Here is a 17,938-nt window from a genome sequence, read left to right as displayed (position 1 = left end):
TAAGTAGTAGCTAGAGATTAAGCATTATTCTAAGTTATGATTAAGATTTATAAATACAGTATATAATTTGCAGTTCTCTATGCTGCTGCCTGGTTTTTGGATGGTCCTTTATGTGAGGTCGGGTCTAGTGAATGTCAACAAACTTGTGATGAATGATGATACTATTTATAAAGTTGATTTATGAATATATAAAGTTTCAATAAAATAATAAGAAAATAATAAATAAAGCTATTGATTGCTGATTACTCTTGCCAAATCCCATAAAACCAATTTTGAGTGAGGAACAACAGAAGAAAAAATAACTCTCTAGTTGTTTATGTTAATTCCAAAATGGGACTTCTATTTTAGTAGGAAAAAAAAAATAGAAATGTAGTTATGGTTAGAGTTTGTTAAGGTGTTATTAAGTTGGAAAAAGATAATATTTTTTATTTTTAGTTTGTTTGATAAATTTTTAATAGTAAAAAATAAAAGTATTAGAAAAATTAAAAATATCATTTTCTATAAGTTAAATTTTTTATTTTAAAAAAATACTTAAAAAATATTATTTACATAATAAATAAATGAATAAATAAATATATATATATATGTATATATATCTAAATATAATTTAATAAATAAAAAAAATCATACATAAAATGTTTAAATATAAAATTATTTTTATTTTTTTAAAATTAAAAAAAAAGATCATTTAAAAAATATCTTTTTTAAAACTCACCAAACGTTTAAATACAAAATAAATATAAGAGAATAATTAGCTAACATTTGTGTTTTTGTAATAATGCTCAAGAACCTTACATTGTCTAAACTCTAAAGGCAAGAGATACTAAATAAAATATAGAGAAAAGGGCAAATCAATCTCACTTTTTAGTTTGTGAATATTTAAGTCTCTGACCTCTTTAAAATCTGGACATATCGATTTCTGGGTTTAATTTGTTTCATTTTAAAAATTGACTTACGTGTGTATAGTGTATATCCATATTAACCAGGTCAGTACAATGGAAGTTAATGTTTGATTTTTTTTAATTGGGTCTGGTAGCTCCAAGTGAACATGAGGGATTGATATGTTTAGATTTTAAAAAAGTCAAGGACTTAAATATATTTTAAAATTTTTTAGGACTTAAATATTCGTAAATTAAAAGGTCCAGGACCTATTTATATTTTTTTTTAAAATATATATTATTGGTATTTATTATTACATTAAAATGCATGAAATTATATGGCAGCATCCTATTTTGAAGTTTTTAATCACCAAACTCATATCACATAGTCATAACTTAAAAAACCTTAAGGCCAAGCAATAATGTTGAAAAGAGAATTTTCTGGAGCACCTCAGCTTCTTCAAAATATGTGTGAGATGGTAACAACAATGAGCACAGGGAAAATTTTCAGATGGCTTCAAATATGGCACCTATCCTCAATGTCCTTCAAGAGGCAAAAATCTTCTTCACCAAAGCTCCACCATGCTTGCATTGACTCACTTTTATTAGATCACAATATATAAACTACTCTGTATATTACTAATTAGACTGGTAGAGTGGTAGTAGTATCTCTCTCTTTTTTAAATCAAATCCCATTTGTTTTGAACCAGATTTGGGTAACAAAATTTGGGCTTCATTGGCCCAACTATTTTTTTTGCCAAAACCCAATCCTTCGGACCCAAAAAAATTAAGAAACCCCCTAAACCTTTGTTCCTCCTCTGTTCTTACTGCGGAATCTCTCTGCCTCCTCCGCTGTTGGTGATTTCTTCTTCTTCTCCGTCGTTATTTTTTTCTTCAATTTCAATTTGTTGTTTCAGTGTTGTTTCCCCCCCCCCCCCCCCTGTCTTTCTCATTGTTAATTCTTAAATTCAAGAGGGCAGGGTCAGGATAAAAAAAACCACTTGTTGCGATTGGAACCATAGATTGTATGTTCAGCAACTATGGCGGCCTTTATCTCCAAAAGAATGCTGCGTTCGTTTCGTACTTTGCATTCAGTAGGTCGACCTTCATCTAACGGTGCTAAGTTCGCCGCTTCTCATAGATCACACGGTACACTGTTTTTCTGCATGCTCACCACTTTGTTTTTTGCGCTTTAGGAATAAAAAATGTTAACTTCATGTAACGATTTATGATTACTTTTGTTTGAAATTATTGTTTTTACTACAGGTACTTTCAGTAGTTTATACGGGGAAGGACTGTTTTCTGCAGAACGTTCTGGCTTTCTTTTGGTAATTTGTCACTGAATGAGTGTTTAATCACTGAACCTTCTATTATACTGGTTGTTTATTGATTGTATTGTTTGATAATTTTGTGTAGTGAATTTCAATGTAGGCCAGGTCAATGATTCGACGGTTTTCTACCACTATTTTGACTCCTGGAGCTGATGAAGGTGCATTTCCATCTGAATTGTTGTCCACAAAGCCTATGGTAGCAACACCTGACCGTACTATAGGTATGATGAGTAATTTTAACTTTGAAGCATTTCGGTTATGAATATGGTTCTATATTGTTCTGGTATCTGTTTTTTGGAAGGATAGGTATTTGACTTCTAGACTTGGATTTCTGTGTGGTTAGATTATTGATATGTGAATATGAGATAAGTTTTATTGTCTACTTTGCAGAATCGACTGAATGTAGTTTATTATGTAGGGCTTTGTCAGGATCTTTTAATTCCAGTGACCAACTTTCATAATGAAGACAAGGGCTTCATGGTTTTAGCTGGAGATGTTTTCGATGTGCCTATTAGGAAGGACATTATTCATCGTGTTGTTAGATGGCAGCTTGCGAAACGACAACAGGTAGTGACTGCATGATGTTTCGGAATACAAAGTTTTGTTGCACATTGGACACATGTTATGTGTTATCCAGAGGTGTCTACAGTAATAGCTTCTTGGTGTTTTTGGATCTCTTTCTACTCACTAAGTTGGAGGTTTTGGCTTGTGTAAAGAAGCAAAGCTTCTGTGGCAGTCCTTAGTTTATGCAGTGTTTTGGTTTACTTGTTTCAGGTTGAAAAGTAATTCAAAGATTTTTAAAAGTTTCTATTTATCAGTTATTGATTTCATTTGGAATAGGATAAATTTTTCCTTTTTGGCTTCCCTTAGGTGTGCAAGACTTAGTCTGCATAGTGTTGTTCCACTTGCTAATATTCAAAGGAATGACCATGTGCTGTTACATGGCTTATCTCTCTGTCTTAGCTTTATCTTATGTATCTGTGTGAATGCGAGGATGTCTTATCTCTTTTCTCTTAATAAAATTAATTTCCATAAGAAAAAAGATATATAATGGTTTTAGAGATATAATTTATATCATAGTAGTATGAAATGAAATCAATATCTGGGAAAACTTTTTTCTGTGTATGCTAATTGACTGAATCAACAGGGAACACACTCAACAAAAACTATCAGTGAGGTCAGCGGGACTGGAAGAAAACCTTGGAAACAAAAGGGAACTGGTAGAGCAAGGCATGGCTCATTGCGTGGACCTCAGGTAGTGAAGCATTCTGCTCGTTGATTTCTAGTCTTTTGAACTCCCTTTATCCTTCCATTCTCCACTATTTTTCTTCCCTTCCGCTCCCATCATTTCTCTCTTTGGAAGTTAAAATTAAATAACTTAATGGACTGCAACAGTTTAGGGGAGGTGAAACTAAGCATGGGCCTAAGCCCCGAAGCCATGCTTTCAAACTGAATAAGAAGGTTCGTCGTCTAGGGCTTAAGATTGCACTGTCAGCTCGTGTTGCAGAAGGAAAGGCAAGTCTTTTCTCCACCTCCATCACCGCTCTCCATGCACAAAATAGGACATATTCGCTTCTGTTTCCTTTCATGCTTTTGTCATCTTGGTTCATTCATTTGTTGCATGATTGTACATTTTTGCTAATAAATTGTGGTTTCTCACTTCAGTAAGCTCTCAATTTGTAATTATTTTTTTTTGGTTGTTTAATGATTTAGTAGCCAAGCTAGAAAGATACATGTTGTTCTGGTTCCACTAGGGGGCTTCTCTGTCGTTGATATTGATGTTGCTATTCCACTAGGAGGAAAATGAATTTAGGACAAATAGCTTGGGTTTCTAGTGTCAGAAATGTCAACAGAAGGTATATCGTATGAATGTTGAATACAAAGTCCGAGTGCCATTTATATTAGGTTAACTGCACACTATTCCCAACCTAAAAATACAGATCTCTCAGTGGTTTACGATTTTGTCATCGAAAAGTCATGTGGTAGTCCTCACTACTGTGATTACTCAGTACATCAGAACCATGTTAAGAAACTAAACAGTACCGGAGGGGGAAAAATGAGAAGTATGATACTTCTGCATCAACTGTCATTTGATTCCTTTCTTATTGTAAGTCCAATGGTTCTTTTGGGCATATATCTCTATCCTGACACCATATTGAATAGTTTACATTAACCAAATGACATCTAAATGATTCTAGTCTGGTATGTTACATTGTTTATTCTTATAAGTCTGTATGTTAAGATGTTCATTGATTTCTTCCAACTGCTTGGAATTGTTCTCCACCCCACCCCCTTTTACTTTTTCTTCGCCGCCTTACAATGTATTAAATGAGGGTTTGTTTCTCGAGCTATGTATACTCAAATGGATGGATGGCATTCGTACAGCTTCTTGTGTTTGATGACCTGGCGGTTCCGACGCATAAAACGAAGAACATCGTAAGCTATTACAATCAAATGGAGAGCACCAAGAAAGTTTTGCTAGTAGATGGAGGCCCCATAGATGAAAAGTTAAAATTAGCTACACAAAATCTACATTATGTTAACGTACTTCCTGCCATTGTAAGTTTCATTTCCATTTTAACACTTAACTTTTTCGATTTCTCTTGGGGAGAAAAAAATATGAATACCTGAAAAAAATACTGCTTAATTAGCTTCCAACGTGTCAATTATATGTGAAATATGATTGATATCACGGTATTTGTATCAAAACAATAACTTGCTAGGTGTGTTTCATGTATGCGGACCAGATTTAAAAGCTTCCTTTGCTTATGTTTAATGTGATATGTTTTTGCAGGGATTGAATGTGTACAGCATTTTGTTGCATGACACATTGGTGATGTCCCGAGATGCTGTGAACAGTATCGTCCAGCGTATGCACACTCCAATAAATCGTTAAGGCGGTAACTATACTTTTGTGCTTCCCTACATTTTCTTGGAAATTAAGAATGGTATCCGGTGCCCATCATTTCTTCTGTAACAACTTAGACATCCAATGAGAATATCTTATGTAGCTTCTGTTAAAATTATATAATGTAGGCAAGTTACAGCCATTCTTACCTTTACTGAAAGTTGGAATGTTAAGAACTTGATGGTCGAATTTTGATTTTCAAGTGGTTATGTTTTTCATGGTTGAAAATAATTTTCTAGCTTTCAAATGCAAAGGATCTAATAAGCCCCGTACCATTGCCTCTGCTCATGGATTTAATCAAATATAATTTATTTGCTTCTTGGGGAGTTATCAGCATAGATGTGTACAATCAATTGTATTTTCCATTCATGCACGTTGTAACAACTAAATGACCTTGATTTTGATCTCCCTGATGGAAAAATACTGATTATCAAGATTGATGTGTACACATTGTTAACATATACAGTGAAGGAAGTTACCAAAGACTAAGGAAAATATACACATTGCTCCACCTTGTTAATATAAGTATCAAGCTTTACAAAATAAATTATTTTGATGGTCTTTGGTAAATGATTTATTTTTGAAAATTTTGATAATTATGTTACCAATATGTATATTTTTCACACCTTTAATGATTCCGAGCAAGTTAGAAAAACTCGTGATTTTTTATGACATCATAAAAGTAAATTGAATACATAAAACATGAAATCATAACAAGATTTAAATGATAAAATCATTGTTTAGTAGAAATTTTACAAATTTGGTTAACACATTTAAAATCATAATCAAAAGATTTTGAGAATTAAATTAAAATTCTAACTACTATAATTCCAAAAATTTAACCCTTTTTGATAACAAAATCCACTGCTACTACATATTAACATTCCACCGACACAAATATAAAGTTGAAATTATTCAAGCAGCCTGCAGAGAATAAAAAAAATGAAGGGAACAGGGCATAACGCCAAAATCATTCTAAATGAGAACAAATAAGAAAGTGAAAGAAACTTGGTGAGATGTAGGCCCCTTAATGTGCATGCATTGTCCTCTCATAAGATACCCCAACTCATACAAAACATAATCCACTCTAACTTGTAGGATCCATCATGTCGGCATTTGTTGTAATTATTCCACTCAGTGCTTGCCAACAAAGCTTAATAAGAACAGTAAGCTCAGAAAAAACTGTTTTGGTACTATTTAGCAAAAGAACAGAAATTAATGACTTTAAAATTCATTATATTACACCATGTCATGTTAATAATATACATCTTATTTTTCCAAAGTATTAAATGGCGTATGAAAAATTTCGAACACTTGTAATTAATTACAAACATCTTGAATCTGTTCTACTATATTTGATAACAACATCTTCATGATGATCTCTAACTCTTCCTTGTGTTTCATAATGTTCTTATTTTCCCTGGAAAAACTGCAACACTTTACACAAAATTGCATTAAGATTAGATGGTAAAATACATATTTAAATAGACATATCTATGGCCTCATGTTCCGGGGTCCTGTGACCAAAACCAGATTCATCACTTGGTCTTCGTTTAACCACACTTGCTCTTTGCACTAACCGTACCAATGCTTGCACCACCTCCGACATGGGAGGTCGAAATTCAGGTTCAGGCTGCGCAGAAGATCGAGTTAGTTGACGAATAACTATTGAAGAGCAATGAGGGAAACCCCAGACGGGTTTAGATGCAAGATATATTGATCATAATCAAATCCACAAGAATATGTTCATTAGTAGAAAAACCAACAGAGTGCAGTTCATGGGATTATAGTTTGTATTACTCAAAGTATTACCTGAACACAAAGTGCAATTATATCAGCAAAGCGCGAAAGCGACTTTGCAGGATACATGCCGTTCAAAGCAGGATCAACCATTTTAGCCAACGCGTCTATGTCGTGGAGCTGGGGTGTAGCCCATCTCACAAGCGACTGCTCTGATCTAACCCGTGAACTGTTAAAAGTTAGAAATGAATGTAAGAATCCATACAAAAATGGAAGCTAATAAACACAGGCAAATGTTGACATGATGAAGTTGAATATTCATTTCCAGCAGTAGAATAGGCTCACCTGTCAAGCGGCTTCCGACCAGTCAATAGTTCCAGCATGACTACTCCAAAGCTGTAAACATCACTTTTTACAGTATATACTCCTGATAATGCAAACTCAGGAGCGCTATAACCAAACGAACCGACCATCTGAGTTGAAACCTGCTAAAAGCAAAGTTGTTGACTTTTACCATTGAAGTGTGACTAGAAAAGATAAAAATAAGAAATCCTCTCTCATCAACCTGCCGCTCAGTGTTTGGTGTTAGTGCAGCTAAACCACAATCAGAGAGGTGAGGATTGAGCTCTTCATCGAGTAATATATTTGCAGATTTGAAATTTCTATGTACAACAGAAGGCAAGCACACTTCATGCAAGTACCTGATAGACAGCATAAAATTCGACGAAGAAATTAGCCTGAATGTGGTATGATAGCTAGAGCCTATAACAAACATAATGAGTCATTTGCACGAGACATACTCTAAAGCCCGGGCTGTGCCAAGTGCTATGCGTACTCGGGCATTCCAAGACAAAGCCTTACTACTATCTTCAGCAAAATGTAGCATGTCATGTAGATTTCCGTTTCCTATATACTCATAAACTAGAAGGCGTTGGCCATGCTCCGCACAATATCCAGCCAGCGTAACAATGTTTGGGTGCCGTAACCTTGACATATTTGAAACAGCTTCAAGAAAATTGTCTTCCTCCTGTAGTGACAATGCTGAGTTGTCGATCTTCTTAATGGCCATGATCTAAATAAAAACAAAACTTCAAACTATTAGAATTACAATGTACATAAACTTTATGGTTTAATAAAAATAATAATGATAATAATAAAACAACTTTTCCCTTGTTCATTTCCCACAGTGAAACCAGTATGTACCCCATTGATACGCAACAAGTATACGGTCCCAAGATGCCAGGGTTGCAGATGAGAAATGTAAAACCATAATGTTACCTTCCCATTTGGAAATTCAGCCCTGTAAACTCGACCAAGAGAACCTTCACCAATAATATTTTCTTGACTAAAACTATTCGTTGCACTTTGGAGAGAAGCAACTGTGTATGATGTGGAAGTTATAGGGGACTTCATCTGCTTTATAGATCCACTTTTCACAGGCGCCCTCTCGACTACCACATTCTCAACAGGTGGAGGCTTGAGATCCGTAATCAAAGCTGCACTTTTTACCCTCTGCTCTTGCATCTGAGGATTCACTGCAAGTACAAACCAAAAAGAAAAGCTATACTGTTCAGGATACATATACAACATCCTTCACCTCCAAAGAATAAGAAAATAGTTGGAATTCTGAATGAAAGAACCATTTATGGAATAGTAGCTTCAAAAGGATGATAATGCAAATGACTATTGTAGCATAAAGAAAATTTGTTCCTATGTGAAAAATAGTGAATATGAATTTCCAAATCATAATTCCCTCACGCTGGCCTTCTAATCACTTCTACTATATAGCTGCGACCTCATTGCCTCTAAATATTAAATATTGAACAAAGATTGGGCCAGATTTAAGCATACTTTATTAGATTAGGTTCAACAAAGAAAGCAAATTACATGATTAGAAAATGTATTTGGAAACAAAGAGGTATAGAAAAGAATTCACCATTAGTAGTTCCATGAGGAAGGCTCCCACTAGAAGTTCTTGTAACCTTTTCCTTCCCCTTTTGCTTTCGGACACAGAAGAAAAGAGCAAGTATCAAAATAACAGCCACCAATATTGAACCTATAATAATGCCTATAATAGCCCCTGTGGTCAAGCCATTATTGCTATCAGAACTTTCATTATCAGAAACCCGTGTTTTGTTATGGGAACCAGATCCAGAGCGACGGTGACTATTGTGAGACCTGCTGGGTGGAGGAGATGTAAATGGTGGTGGAGGAGGAGCAGGCCCGTTGTCAAAAGAATTCCCATCAAATCTAGTTCATATTTGAAGATTCATATCAACCACACTGTGTTATGCATTGGAAAACAGATTGGCAATTCCATTAAAGGAAAAGAATGCATAAATACTTACATGAAATTATGGATAGAACTAAGCTCATGAGGTATCCATCCGCTGAAATTATTGTGGGCAACATTTCTGGAAATAACATTGAGCAGGATAAGAATCTGATATACAGTCAAATTTAACCCCAAATGGAGAAGTACTTACAAGCTATCTAACGGCAAACCAACAAGAGTATTAAGATTGCCAGTCAATTGATTGCTCTGCAAGAAACTGCAAATATGTTTTGATAAGCATTATATGTTTTACTTACGGTAAATTAAAACCAGTTTATCAATCGAAATATCATCTGACATACAGAGAAGAAAGATTTGACAAAGAAGCAAATGAAGCAGGTAGATCCCCAGAAAAGTTATTGAATGAAAGATCCCTGCATCATTGAACACAAAGACTGACATTCATCAAATACAATCAACCTTGAAACTACGAATAGCTAGTATTGATAATTATAATATATGATAAATAAAGTCTAAAGAATTATACAGTTTTAATTTGAAACTCTCCCCCTCATTTCAGAAGAGATTTCCAAAGGAGAATAAGTGATCATTAATATGGTAGATGACATCATTACCTAAATGAAATAAATAATGGAAGATGGGAATGAAGACACTATGTAAGATATCTTACAGGGTACCAAGATCAGAAAGACTAGCAAAAACATCACCAATTGGAGTGGAGAGTGCATTGTTGCTTACATTCCTGAAAATGCATTGAAACACAGCAAAAAAGTGATTCCAATGAATGACTGAACTGGACATTATGAACTTAGCACTTTACTAATAGAAAGGAACTTACAGATAATTGAGTGAAGTCATGGCAGAAATGGAATAAGGAAGATTTCCACTTAAATTATTTCCAGCAAAATTCCTGATTGTTGCAATTAGAGAGTAACTCGGTTACAAAAATTATTCAAATTTTCAGAAATTGAGACTAATCAAGAAATGAATGGAACAGATAATTGTAGGTGAATATTACAGGCTTGTAAGATTTGGTGGCAACTGATAGGGAACTGTGTCATGGATCTTGTTGTTACTCAAGTCACTAGAAAAACACATGTAAAAGAAGATAATATCAATCAACAATACGAACATATTAAAATAATAAGATTAAAACCAATCCCTAAATACCAATAGATTAAAATATCAAAGTATGTGTTACAAGAAACATGAGTGAGCAGAGTTTATCTCACAGTTTTCTCAGTGACATAAGGTCTGAAAGCAGGTATCCCAAAGTTCCATTGAGTCCTAAACCTGAGAGATCACTAATCAGCATCACAAAAGGAAGATCAGTTAGTTAGCTAAACCACAAACAATTTTAACAAAAATTCAATTTTACAGAGTCATCTTAATCTCATACATGGAAACAACTGCTGAACCATCACAGGTTATTCCTTTCCATGACTCTCCACACGGATCACCTTCACCTACTTTCCAACCCGTTAGAACAGATGGACTATTCAACGCGTTGAATAATACCCCAAGAGCTTGAACTGTAACAAAGGGAAGAAGAAAAACAACAAGAGGAATGAAAACTGTCAATAGTTGATAAAGGCAATGAATACCATTAGGCCTTAAACACTATGCAGTAATACACACAAATAAAGCCACATGATTGTACAACTGGTGGTTCAGCTTATCTTGATATCAAACATATACTCAAATGGAGAGAGAAAGAAAGAGAGTTTTTTCTTTCCCCCTTGAAAAAAAAGGGAAAGATTTTGGTATGTTAAAACAGATAATCCCCGTGACTTCATTTATTGCACTCCCTCTTCAACTAGAGTGTTCACAAAAATAAAATCCAACGCCCTACAAAAGTCAATGCTCTCTGAAAAATATCACTTCTTTTGGCACGGTAAAGCAAAAGAAATCCAGTACTTTTTTATCTCTTTGCATTTTCCCTGCACCCAAACAGAGTTTTATAAGCAGAAAAAGCAAGTCATCAAAGCTCAACTTGGGTTCAAGTTCAAAGCAAAATCCAAACTTTACATCAAAATCAGAAACTTTCAACAGCATTACAAAATGGGCAGCAGCCACAGCAATCAATCAAACACATTGTGATCATACAAAAACAAAACAAGAAGCTTGTTAAAAGGATGAAGGGTACCATCAGAAGGGTCAGTATTGGCAAGTGCAAAAGGAAGAGCTAAGAAGATCGAAGAGAATGAAAGATGAAAGAGAGAGAGAAGAATGAAGCGGGAAAGAGCCATTGTTGGGTTGTTCTTGTTTCCCGCCGCAGCTGCAGAAAGAAGCTCAGAGGAGCAAGGAAACATGCAGGAGAAGCATGGAAGCGAGAGAGAGGAGAAAGAAGAAGGGATTGGGGGTAGAAGAGTAGTAGTTGGGATTCAGATCGCGACTGGTTTCATAAGGCAACTCCATTAAAGAAAGGGTCAGAGAGATTCGAAGCTTGGAGTAATGAAGAGAGAGAAAGTAGAGTGAAGCGAAACACAACACAAGCGTATGAGTGTGTGAGTTTGTGTGTGTCGGCGAAAATGAAAAACACTAAATTTTATTATTAATTATTGTTTATAATATTCTTATCATATATCATATATGTCACGTAAGAAAAAATAAAAAGAAATAGAAAGTGCATACCGAAAAAAATTATTATTAGAGTTGTACAGGGTTAATATATATTTTTTATTTTTTATTTATGTTATGTATATAACTTATTCATTTTTTTATCAATAATTTAAATAAAAAGTATTAAACTATAAATGAGAGATTAAAAAACTAAACTAAATACCTAGATTTTCTTTGTATATAAATAGAGAATAGATTATTCAAGGTAAAGTGTCTTATGTAATGTCTATATCTAATTATCTATAGAACTGCCTAATATTACTAGGTCCCTAACCTAGTTTTCTTTTTTCTTTTCTTTTTTCTAGTAAAAGAATGGCATTAGATTTAGATTGTGTAATCTCAGTAAATTTTAATGCATATTTGATCAAATAATTTAAAGTTTGTAATAAAAAAGACGAATTTTATTCAGTTATTCTTATTTTAGCTTAATATAATTACTTGAACAATTTTCCGAAAAAGGGCTAACAACTTGATCCTCTCTATTCATAAATCATTCTGGGGTTTAAACTTTAAACATTAGATTTTTCAAATATTTGGGAGAAGCTATTATTTTATGAGTTTAACTTTTTTTTTACAAAAAGCTTCAAATATATACACCATTCACTTAAAATAGGGAAGCATAATTATTCACAGCAATCAGCATGTATAGGAAACATAACATACATACAATACTACAACTACTTTTTCCCCCATGATTTGAGAGTGAATATGCAATATACAAATATAAAATAAATAAATAAAATAGAATGGAAGCAGTTGAAAAGGGTGGCAGGCTGGTTTCGTTTGAACTTTGAAGGTGTGAAGAAGCAACAAAGGAAGCAATTAAAGTGGGCCCCCAAGCTTTTTCCTCTCTGGGTTTTAGGATTTTCTTGTTCCATTTCTCTCATTCTTATATTCTACACCTTTCGGGCTTTTACCCCCAATCCAATCTGTGTCTGTCAGTTCACTTTTCCCTTTCATTTTCTCATGTCTTATTTCTATTATTAGAGCATCTCTAATGATAATTTTAATTTTAATTTTAATTTAGATTTTATAAAATTATTTGTTATAAATAATAATTTAAAATTAAAAATAAAATTTATTTTTTAATATTTAATTTTAATTCAATTATAATTTTATATTATTTTTAATTATTTTGTTAACATACTGATATAAATAATAAAATTTTTATTTACTTTTTATTAAATTAATACCGTAATTTAAAGTTGATAGCGGTTGTATTTTATTAATCAACTTTAATATAAATTTCAATTCTAAATCAATTTAATTCTTAAAAGTATTATAATGATACTCTAAAAATATTCTATTGAATATGATCTTAGTATTTGTACAATTTTCTTTTCTTATTGTATTAACTAAGAACAAACAGAACTAATTCTTGATTAGTTAATATTAATTAAAATTTTTATTTTATTATAAAATTATTTTTTATTTTTTATTTTTTAGAAATTTTAAAATTTAAGATTGAAATTTAGAATTTAAATTTTAAAATTTAATATAAATAATAATTTTAAAAAATGAGTTAATATTGACTAAAAAATTAATTCCCTAATTGTCAATGTTTATTAATGTGATGAAGTTATTAGGTATTAACACAAACGTTGACTGTTTATAACTAGCAGTGTCGGTCAGCATAAGTCTAACTTCTTTTTTTCATTTTTCTTTTCAACGAATATTGTATAAGCTTTACTCTAATTAAGAAAGAGACAGATTTTTATTTTGATTTTGATTAGGAGAGAATAAGAATGACTTGCGGGTCTATGGTGTTGGTTGAGCTTATTTTGACTTTTGTTTTTTAAACATGTGATGATGTGATACCATCGAATTCTACATGCTTTCATTAACATATTTAAAGTACGTACAAATTAAATACAAACAAAAGAAGATTTTTAAGTATATTGTCATACTCAATAATTTTTAACCGTTGATTTTAATTATATATATTATATATATTTTTTTATAATTAAAATTAACGGATAAAAATTACTAAAACACCATTATAACGACACACTTAAAAATTTTCCTACAAACTATACTTCACTATCATCAAGATATTAGCAATGTTCATTGTAGGGCTATATTATTACTTCATATTTTTTATGCGCTAATTCTTTGATTTTTTTTTTCTTCTAATAATTAAACATAGGAGCCACTGAAAAAAATGGTGTTAAATTTTAAGGAAAAAAAATTTCTAAAATAATAATATTAATAAAATAATAAAATAATATTTTAATTATTTTTAAATTTATAATATTTATTATTTATGAATTTTACTATCTTAATTAAAAAATAATTAATAATATATTTTTTTTTCTAAACCGACAATATAATTTTAGAGAAACAAATCCAAACTTTAGTTTCTCAACTATATATAGCTTCAAATATAATAACATCGTTGAAGTTGCCAATGATGAGATGTTTTTTCTTTTGACGGATATAATGATGAGATTAATGGATATTACTATTAAATATTTATAATTTTTTTTCATATGATTTTATCATATTTTAAAAATGAATATTTTTAATAGAGTGATTTTGCATAATTCAATAGCTAAATTGAGAGTTTAGCTAGTATCTATTAAAGTATATATTAAAATTATTGTTATTATAAATTTTTATTTTTTTCTGTGACAAAAATATAACAAATTAATACATTAAAATTAAAATTAAAATTAAAAATTTATATTTTTATAAAAAAAATTAATTGATAATTTTAACATGTATCCTAACTATTAAACCCTTAATATAATATCAAAATTAAACTAAGTCGTATTCATTTCTCTTGATTATACTTCGCTCAACGCTAATAGAATATATAAATCACAATTAAATTAACAAAAATGTTATTGGTATATCAAAATTAATTACTAAAATCAGTCATTAATATTATTAATGTATATTTATAATCTAACATGTATTTATTTTATACTAATAATTTATTTTAATAACTAATTTTAATATATATATATATATATATATATATATATATATATATATATATATATATATATATATGTTACGGTGGGTAACCGGAGATTAATGGGCCGGATGGCGTTGGTTGACCCAAACGTGTGAAGGAGGTGGCTTTCGAGTGGATCTGTTACTCGGTGTTCCTCCGTCCGACTTGTACGTGTGAAAGAATGGGGGGTGGTACCTGCAAAGACACTCCGATGCCTAAGTTAGCAAGAGTGTGAGCAGGTTTAGAAATGTATTGGAACTTAGAGATACCTGAGAAGTGTCAGTGTATTTATAGTGGTGAACCAATAACCACCGTTGGAGTAGTGCCACTTTTTTAGGGTGTTAACCGTCCCTTTATCTTAGGGAAGTTAAGATATGGCTTGTGGAAGTGGTTAGAGGGTTTCTAGGGGCAGTTACTCATTCGAATGAGTGTTATCTGCCAGCTAACCTTCGTATCCGACTTCTTTGGAACAGGTCGTGTTCAGTACCGACTTCTGGGATGAAGGCTGGTACTGGATGGAGGGCCAACCCTTTGGGTTGGGCGCCTTTGCTTGGATCCTGGGCCCTATTTATTGGGCCAGGGTATGAACAGTTCCCCTACTCGAGCCCAATTCCTTTTTAAGAGTTGGGTTCGAGTATTCAACTCGGGGTCTTGGCCGATTTGCGAGAGGATCGACGTGATGATTTAAGAACCGACGTGATTTTTCTTGACCTTTCGGTTCTGACGGTTACGTCTAATCAAGCGTCGTGTCCGTTGGGTATGCGTAGGGATTTAATGGCCTTGGTAACGGTGCACCTTTATTAAGGATTGCCCCAGTTTTACCATTATACCCCTAACGTCTTTATAAATACTTTTCCTCTCTTTCGTTGTTTCGTTTCTGCAATCTTTCAAATTTCCCTTGCATTTGTTCGTGCTGCGTTCTTGCGTTTCGAAGGCTTTTACTTCCTCCAGTCTTGATTTCAGACTTAAAGGTTAGCTTTTTCCCCTTCTGTAACATGCTTTCTATTTGCGTGCCTTTATCTTGTAGGTAGATTTGGTTTGTAGGCTTTAGTTCCGTACCCCTTCCCTTAGAGACCGTGTGTTGATTTTCTTTTTCTTTTGTAGGTTTCTTGTCACCCCTTTTTTAAGAAAAGAAAATGGCTTCCGTAGATGCTCTCTCCCAGTGGGTTGATGTTACGGTCCTAGGGGAGGAGCCCTCAGTTGATACTGAATTTATCACCCACCTTCGTACTCACTATAGAATTTGTACTTCTGAAGAAGATGAGCCGAAGTACGAGTTGGTAGTCCCGGGTCCAGAAGACCGGGTTTGTTTCGGGAGGGCCGACGAGACGGCCCCTCATTTCTTTTTTATGTATGAGAGTATGGTCACTCGTTTGGGCGTTTTTCTCCCCTTTTCAGAGTTTGAAATGTCTGTGTTGCGTCATTGTCGGGTTGCTCCCACCCAGCTTCACCCCAACTCTTGGGGTTTTTTGAAAATTTACCAATTTATCAGCCAGGCCTTAGAGTTCCCGACTTCTCTGAGGATTTTCTTCTATCTCTTCCATATGACCAAGCCCTTCAGTGGGTTAAATAATAAGCAACAGTGGGTGTCCTTCCGGGCCATTCAAGGTCGGAGACTTTTTACCCTTTTTGACGAATCCTTTCACGATTTCAAAAACTATTTTTTCAAAGTTCAAGCAGTAGAGGGTCACCACCCCTTTTTCCTGGATGATGATTCTTCTCCCCGATTTCCTTTATATTGGCTGGAGGCCTCTCCCTGCGAGAAATATGGTCTGGACGACCTGGATGAGGTGGAGGCGGCCATTGTGGGGTTCCTCCGAGAAGTGTGGGGGAGGGCCCCATACTTGGATACTAAAAAATTTCTCCAGGGGTCGCCGGCCTTTGTCCAGTCACAACTAGGTAGCTTTTTGCGTTTTTCACTTATTTCCGACTTGCAATTTCTTTTACCGACTTGTCTGACTTTAGCTACCAATTTGTTTTTGCAGAGATGGCAAAGAAAAATGCTCAAGAGTCTTTCCAGAGGGTTCAGGAAGCCAAGGCGAAGTCTCGCGCCAGATCTGGCGGTGCTAGGGTGGTTGTCTCTCCTTCTCCTCCTCCTCGGAATGTTGGGACTCCCTCCCAACCTATTGTGATTTCTTCCTCTGCTTCCTCTCTGCCACCCCCTTCCGTCCGACCTACTCCCGAACCAGAGTTGAAGAAGCGCAAGACCTTAGAGTCTGGCGCTTCTGGTGAGGCGGACGCTCTTGCGTTCGTCCGAAAGAACATCTATCCTCATGCTCGTATGAGTATGGATGATGTTTTTGTTCGGCACTACCTCACCACTGTGGTTGAGGAGAGTCTCAAGACGGCGGGGGTTTGTGGCAAACTCTTGGATATATTTGAGAAGACTCCTATCAGCTCTTTAGGGACGACCTCGAGGGTCGAGGAGCTGGAGGGTAGGCTTCGCATATATCAGGAGCATGAGAGGGAGTTGGAGGGGAAAGTCGCCAAGCTGAAGAAGGAGAGGGACAGCCTCCGGGAGAAGGAGCAGAAATTGCAAGCCCAATGCAACATGGAGGTGGATTTGAGGAAAGCAGCGCAAGCCAGCTACAACAGTTTATTTGCTGATCTTGTGTCTGTAAAGAATGACTTGCTGAATGCTCGGAAGGCCTATACCGAGTTGGAGGACTCTATTGCGGATGGTGCTGATGAGGCCTGGAGGGTTTTCAAGGAGCAGGTCGGAGTTATTGCTCCTGACTTGGACCTTTCTCCTTTGGACCCTGATAAGGTTGTCATTGATGGTGCCATCGTGGATCCTCCTGTCCCCGTGGTGGAGTCTGAGTCTGATTTGAAGACTCGGGGGGCAGAGGATCATAGAGTCCCCTCCTCACTCTAAGGACGCTCCGAGTTCTTCTGCCGCGCCTCCGACTTTCTCCCCAACCCCTAGTCCTGGTGGTGGTGATCCTCCTACTCCTCTGGCAAAGAAGTGATTTGGCTACTGGGGGTCCGGCCTGTGGACCCCCCTTTTTAAACTCTTTATATTTATTTGTTGGTGTTTGAACAATTTTTGGCCTTTTAAGGCCGTAAACAAAACAATTTATGATGCCCTTTTAAGGGTTTAATTTAGCGTTTTAAATAAATGCCCTTTTTGAATAAGGGTTTTGGGTTACCTTATGCGCACATGCTTTTCTGTTCGTGGTTCTTTTGACTCTTTGATCTTTTCTG

At 34.5% G+C, this 17,938-nt stretch overlaps 3 protein-coding genes across 8 annotated transcripts; 2 read left to right on the top strand and 1 right to left on the bottom strand.

The window, feature by feature from the left end:
* The first annotated feature begins 1,668 nt into the window (after window positions 1-1,668).
* LOC107638653 (Ribosomal protein L4/L1 family) lies at window positions 1,669-5,398 on the top strand. 3 transcript variants are annotated; one of them, XM_088484127.1, is made up of 9 exons: window positions 1,685-1,736; window positions 1,852-2,027; window positions 2,145-2,206; window positions 2,310-2,430; window positions 2,628-2,776; window positions 3,357-3,464; window positions 3,605-3,724; window positions 4,595-4,768; window positions 5,004-5,398. In XM_088484127.1, the coding sequence occupies exons 2-9, from the start codon at window positions 1,919-1,921 to the stop codon at window positions 5,103-5,105; spliced, it is 945 nt and encodes a 314-aa protein (XP_088340253.1). In that variant the 5' UTR covers window positions 1,685-1,736; window positions 1,852-1,918; the 3' UTR covers window positions 5,106-5,398. The 3 variants fall into 3 exon arrangements, with proteins under 3 accessions (XP_016197496.1, XP_088340253.1, XP_088340254.1); XM_088484128.1 differs by having other exon boundaries at window positions 1,688-1,736; window positions 1,859-2,027; XM_016342010.3 differs by having other exon boundaries at window positions 1,669-2,027.
* Window positions 5,399-6,336: 938 nt separating this feature from the next.
* Window positions 6,337-11,696, bottom strand: SRF8 (STRUBBELIG-receptor family 8). 4 transcript variants are annotated; one of them, XM_088483271.1, is made up of 16 exons: window positions 11,300-11,696; window positions 10,553-10,685; window positions 10,386-10,457; window positions 10,172-10,237; window positions 9,992-10,063; window positions 9,824-9,895; window positions 9,495-9,566; window positions 9,344-9,409; window positions 9,206-9,271; window positions 8,794-9,107; window positions 8,136-8,392; window positions 7,658-7,929; window positions 7,423-7,558; window positions 7,203-7,345; window positions 6,930-7,086; window positions 6,337-6,750 (listed from the first exon to the last, which is right to left on the bottom strand). In XM_088483271.1, exons 1-16 carry the CDS (start codon window positions 11,463-11,465, stop codon window positions 6,598-6,600), a joined length of 2,217 nt encoding a protein of 738 aa, XP_088339397.1. In that variant the 5' UTR covers window positions 11,466-11,696; the 3' UTR covers window positions 6,337-6,597. The 4 variants fall into 4 exon arrangements, with proteins under 4 accessions (XP_088339397.1, XP_088339398.1, XP_088339399.1 ...); XM_088483272.1 differs by having other exon boundaries at window positions 7,203-7,342; window positions 11,300-11,680; XM_088483273.1 differs by having other exon boundaries at window positions 10,553-11,093; window positions 11,300-11,668.
* A 5,025-nt stretch (window positions 11,697-16,721) lies between these two features.
* LOC148566563 (uncharacterized) lies at window positions 16,722-17,609 on the top strand. The gene has a single exon (XM_088483811.1). It carries the CDS (start codon window positions 16,722-16,724, stop codon window positions 17,607-17,609), a length of 888 nt encoding a protein of 295 aa, XP_088339937.1.
* Window positions 17,610-17,938: the final 329 nt, after the last annotated feature.

This window comes from Arachis ipaensis, chromosome B4 (assembly GCF_059453495.1).
Source record: "Arachis ipaensis isolate K30076 ecotype BB chromosome B4, ASM5945349v1, whole genome shotgun sequence".
NCBI lineage: Eukaryota > Viridiplantae > Streptophyta > Magnoliopsida > Fabales > Fabaceae > Arachis > Arachis ipaensis.
The sequence above is the reverse complement of the archived record's forward strand: the minus strand, read 5'-3'. Positions and strand labels throughout refer to the sequence as shown.

What these genes read in the sequence shown, in the direction of transcription:
- LOC107638653 (XM_016342010.3), top strand. Translation starts at nt 1,919, where the DNA reads ATGGCGGCCTTTATCTCCAAAAGAATGCTGCGTTCGTTTCGTACTTTG. An exon ending in CTCGTGTTGCAGAAGGAAAG is followed by an intron (nt 3,725 to 4,594) that starts GCAAGTCTTTTC and finishes GCATTCGTACAG; the next exon opens with CTTCTTGTGTTTGATGACCT. An exon ending in TTAACGTACTTCCTGCCATT is followed by an intron (nt 4,769 to 5,003) that starts GTAAGTTTCATT and finishes ATGTTTTTGCAG; the next exon opens with GGATTGAATGTGTACAGCAT.
- SRF8 (XM_088483271.1), bottom strand. Translation starts at nt 11,465, where the DNA reads ATGTTTCCTTGCTCCTCTGAGCTTCTTTCTGCAGCTGCGGCGGGAAAC. An exon ending in TCCTCATGGAACTACTAATG is followed by an intron (nt 8,393 to 8,793) that starts GTGAATTCTTTT and finishes TTGTACTTGCAG; the next exon opens with TGAATCCTCAGATGCAAGAG. An exon ending in GGTCGGAAGCCGCTTGACAG is followed by an intron (nt 7,087 to 7,202) that starts GTGAGCCTATTC and finishes AACTTTTAACAG; the next exon opens with TTCACGGGTTAGATCAGAGC.
- LOC148566563 (XM_088483811.1), top strand. Translation starts at nt 16,722, where the DNA reads ATGGCAAAGAAAAATGCTCAAGAGTCTTTCCAGAGGGTTCAGGAAGCC.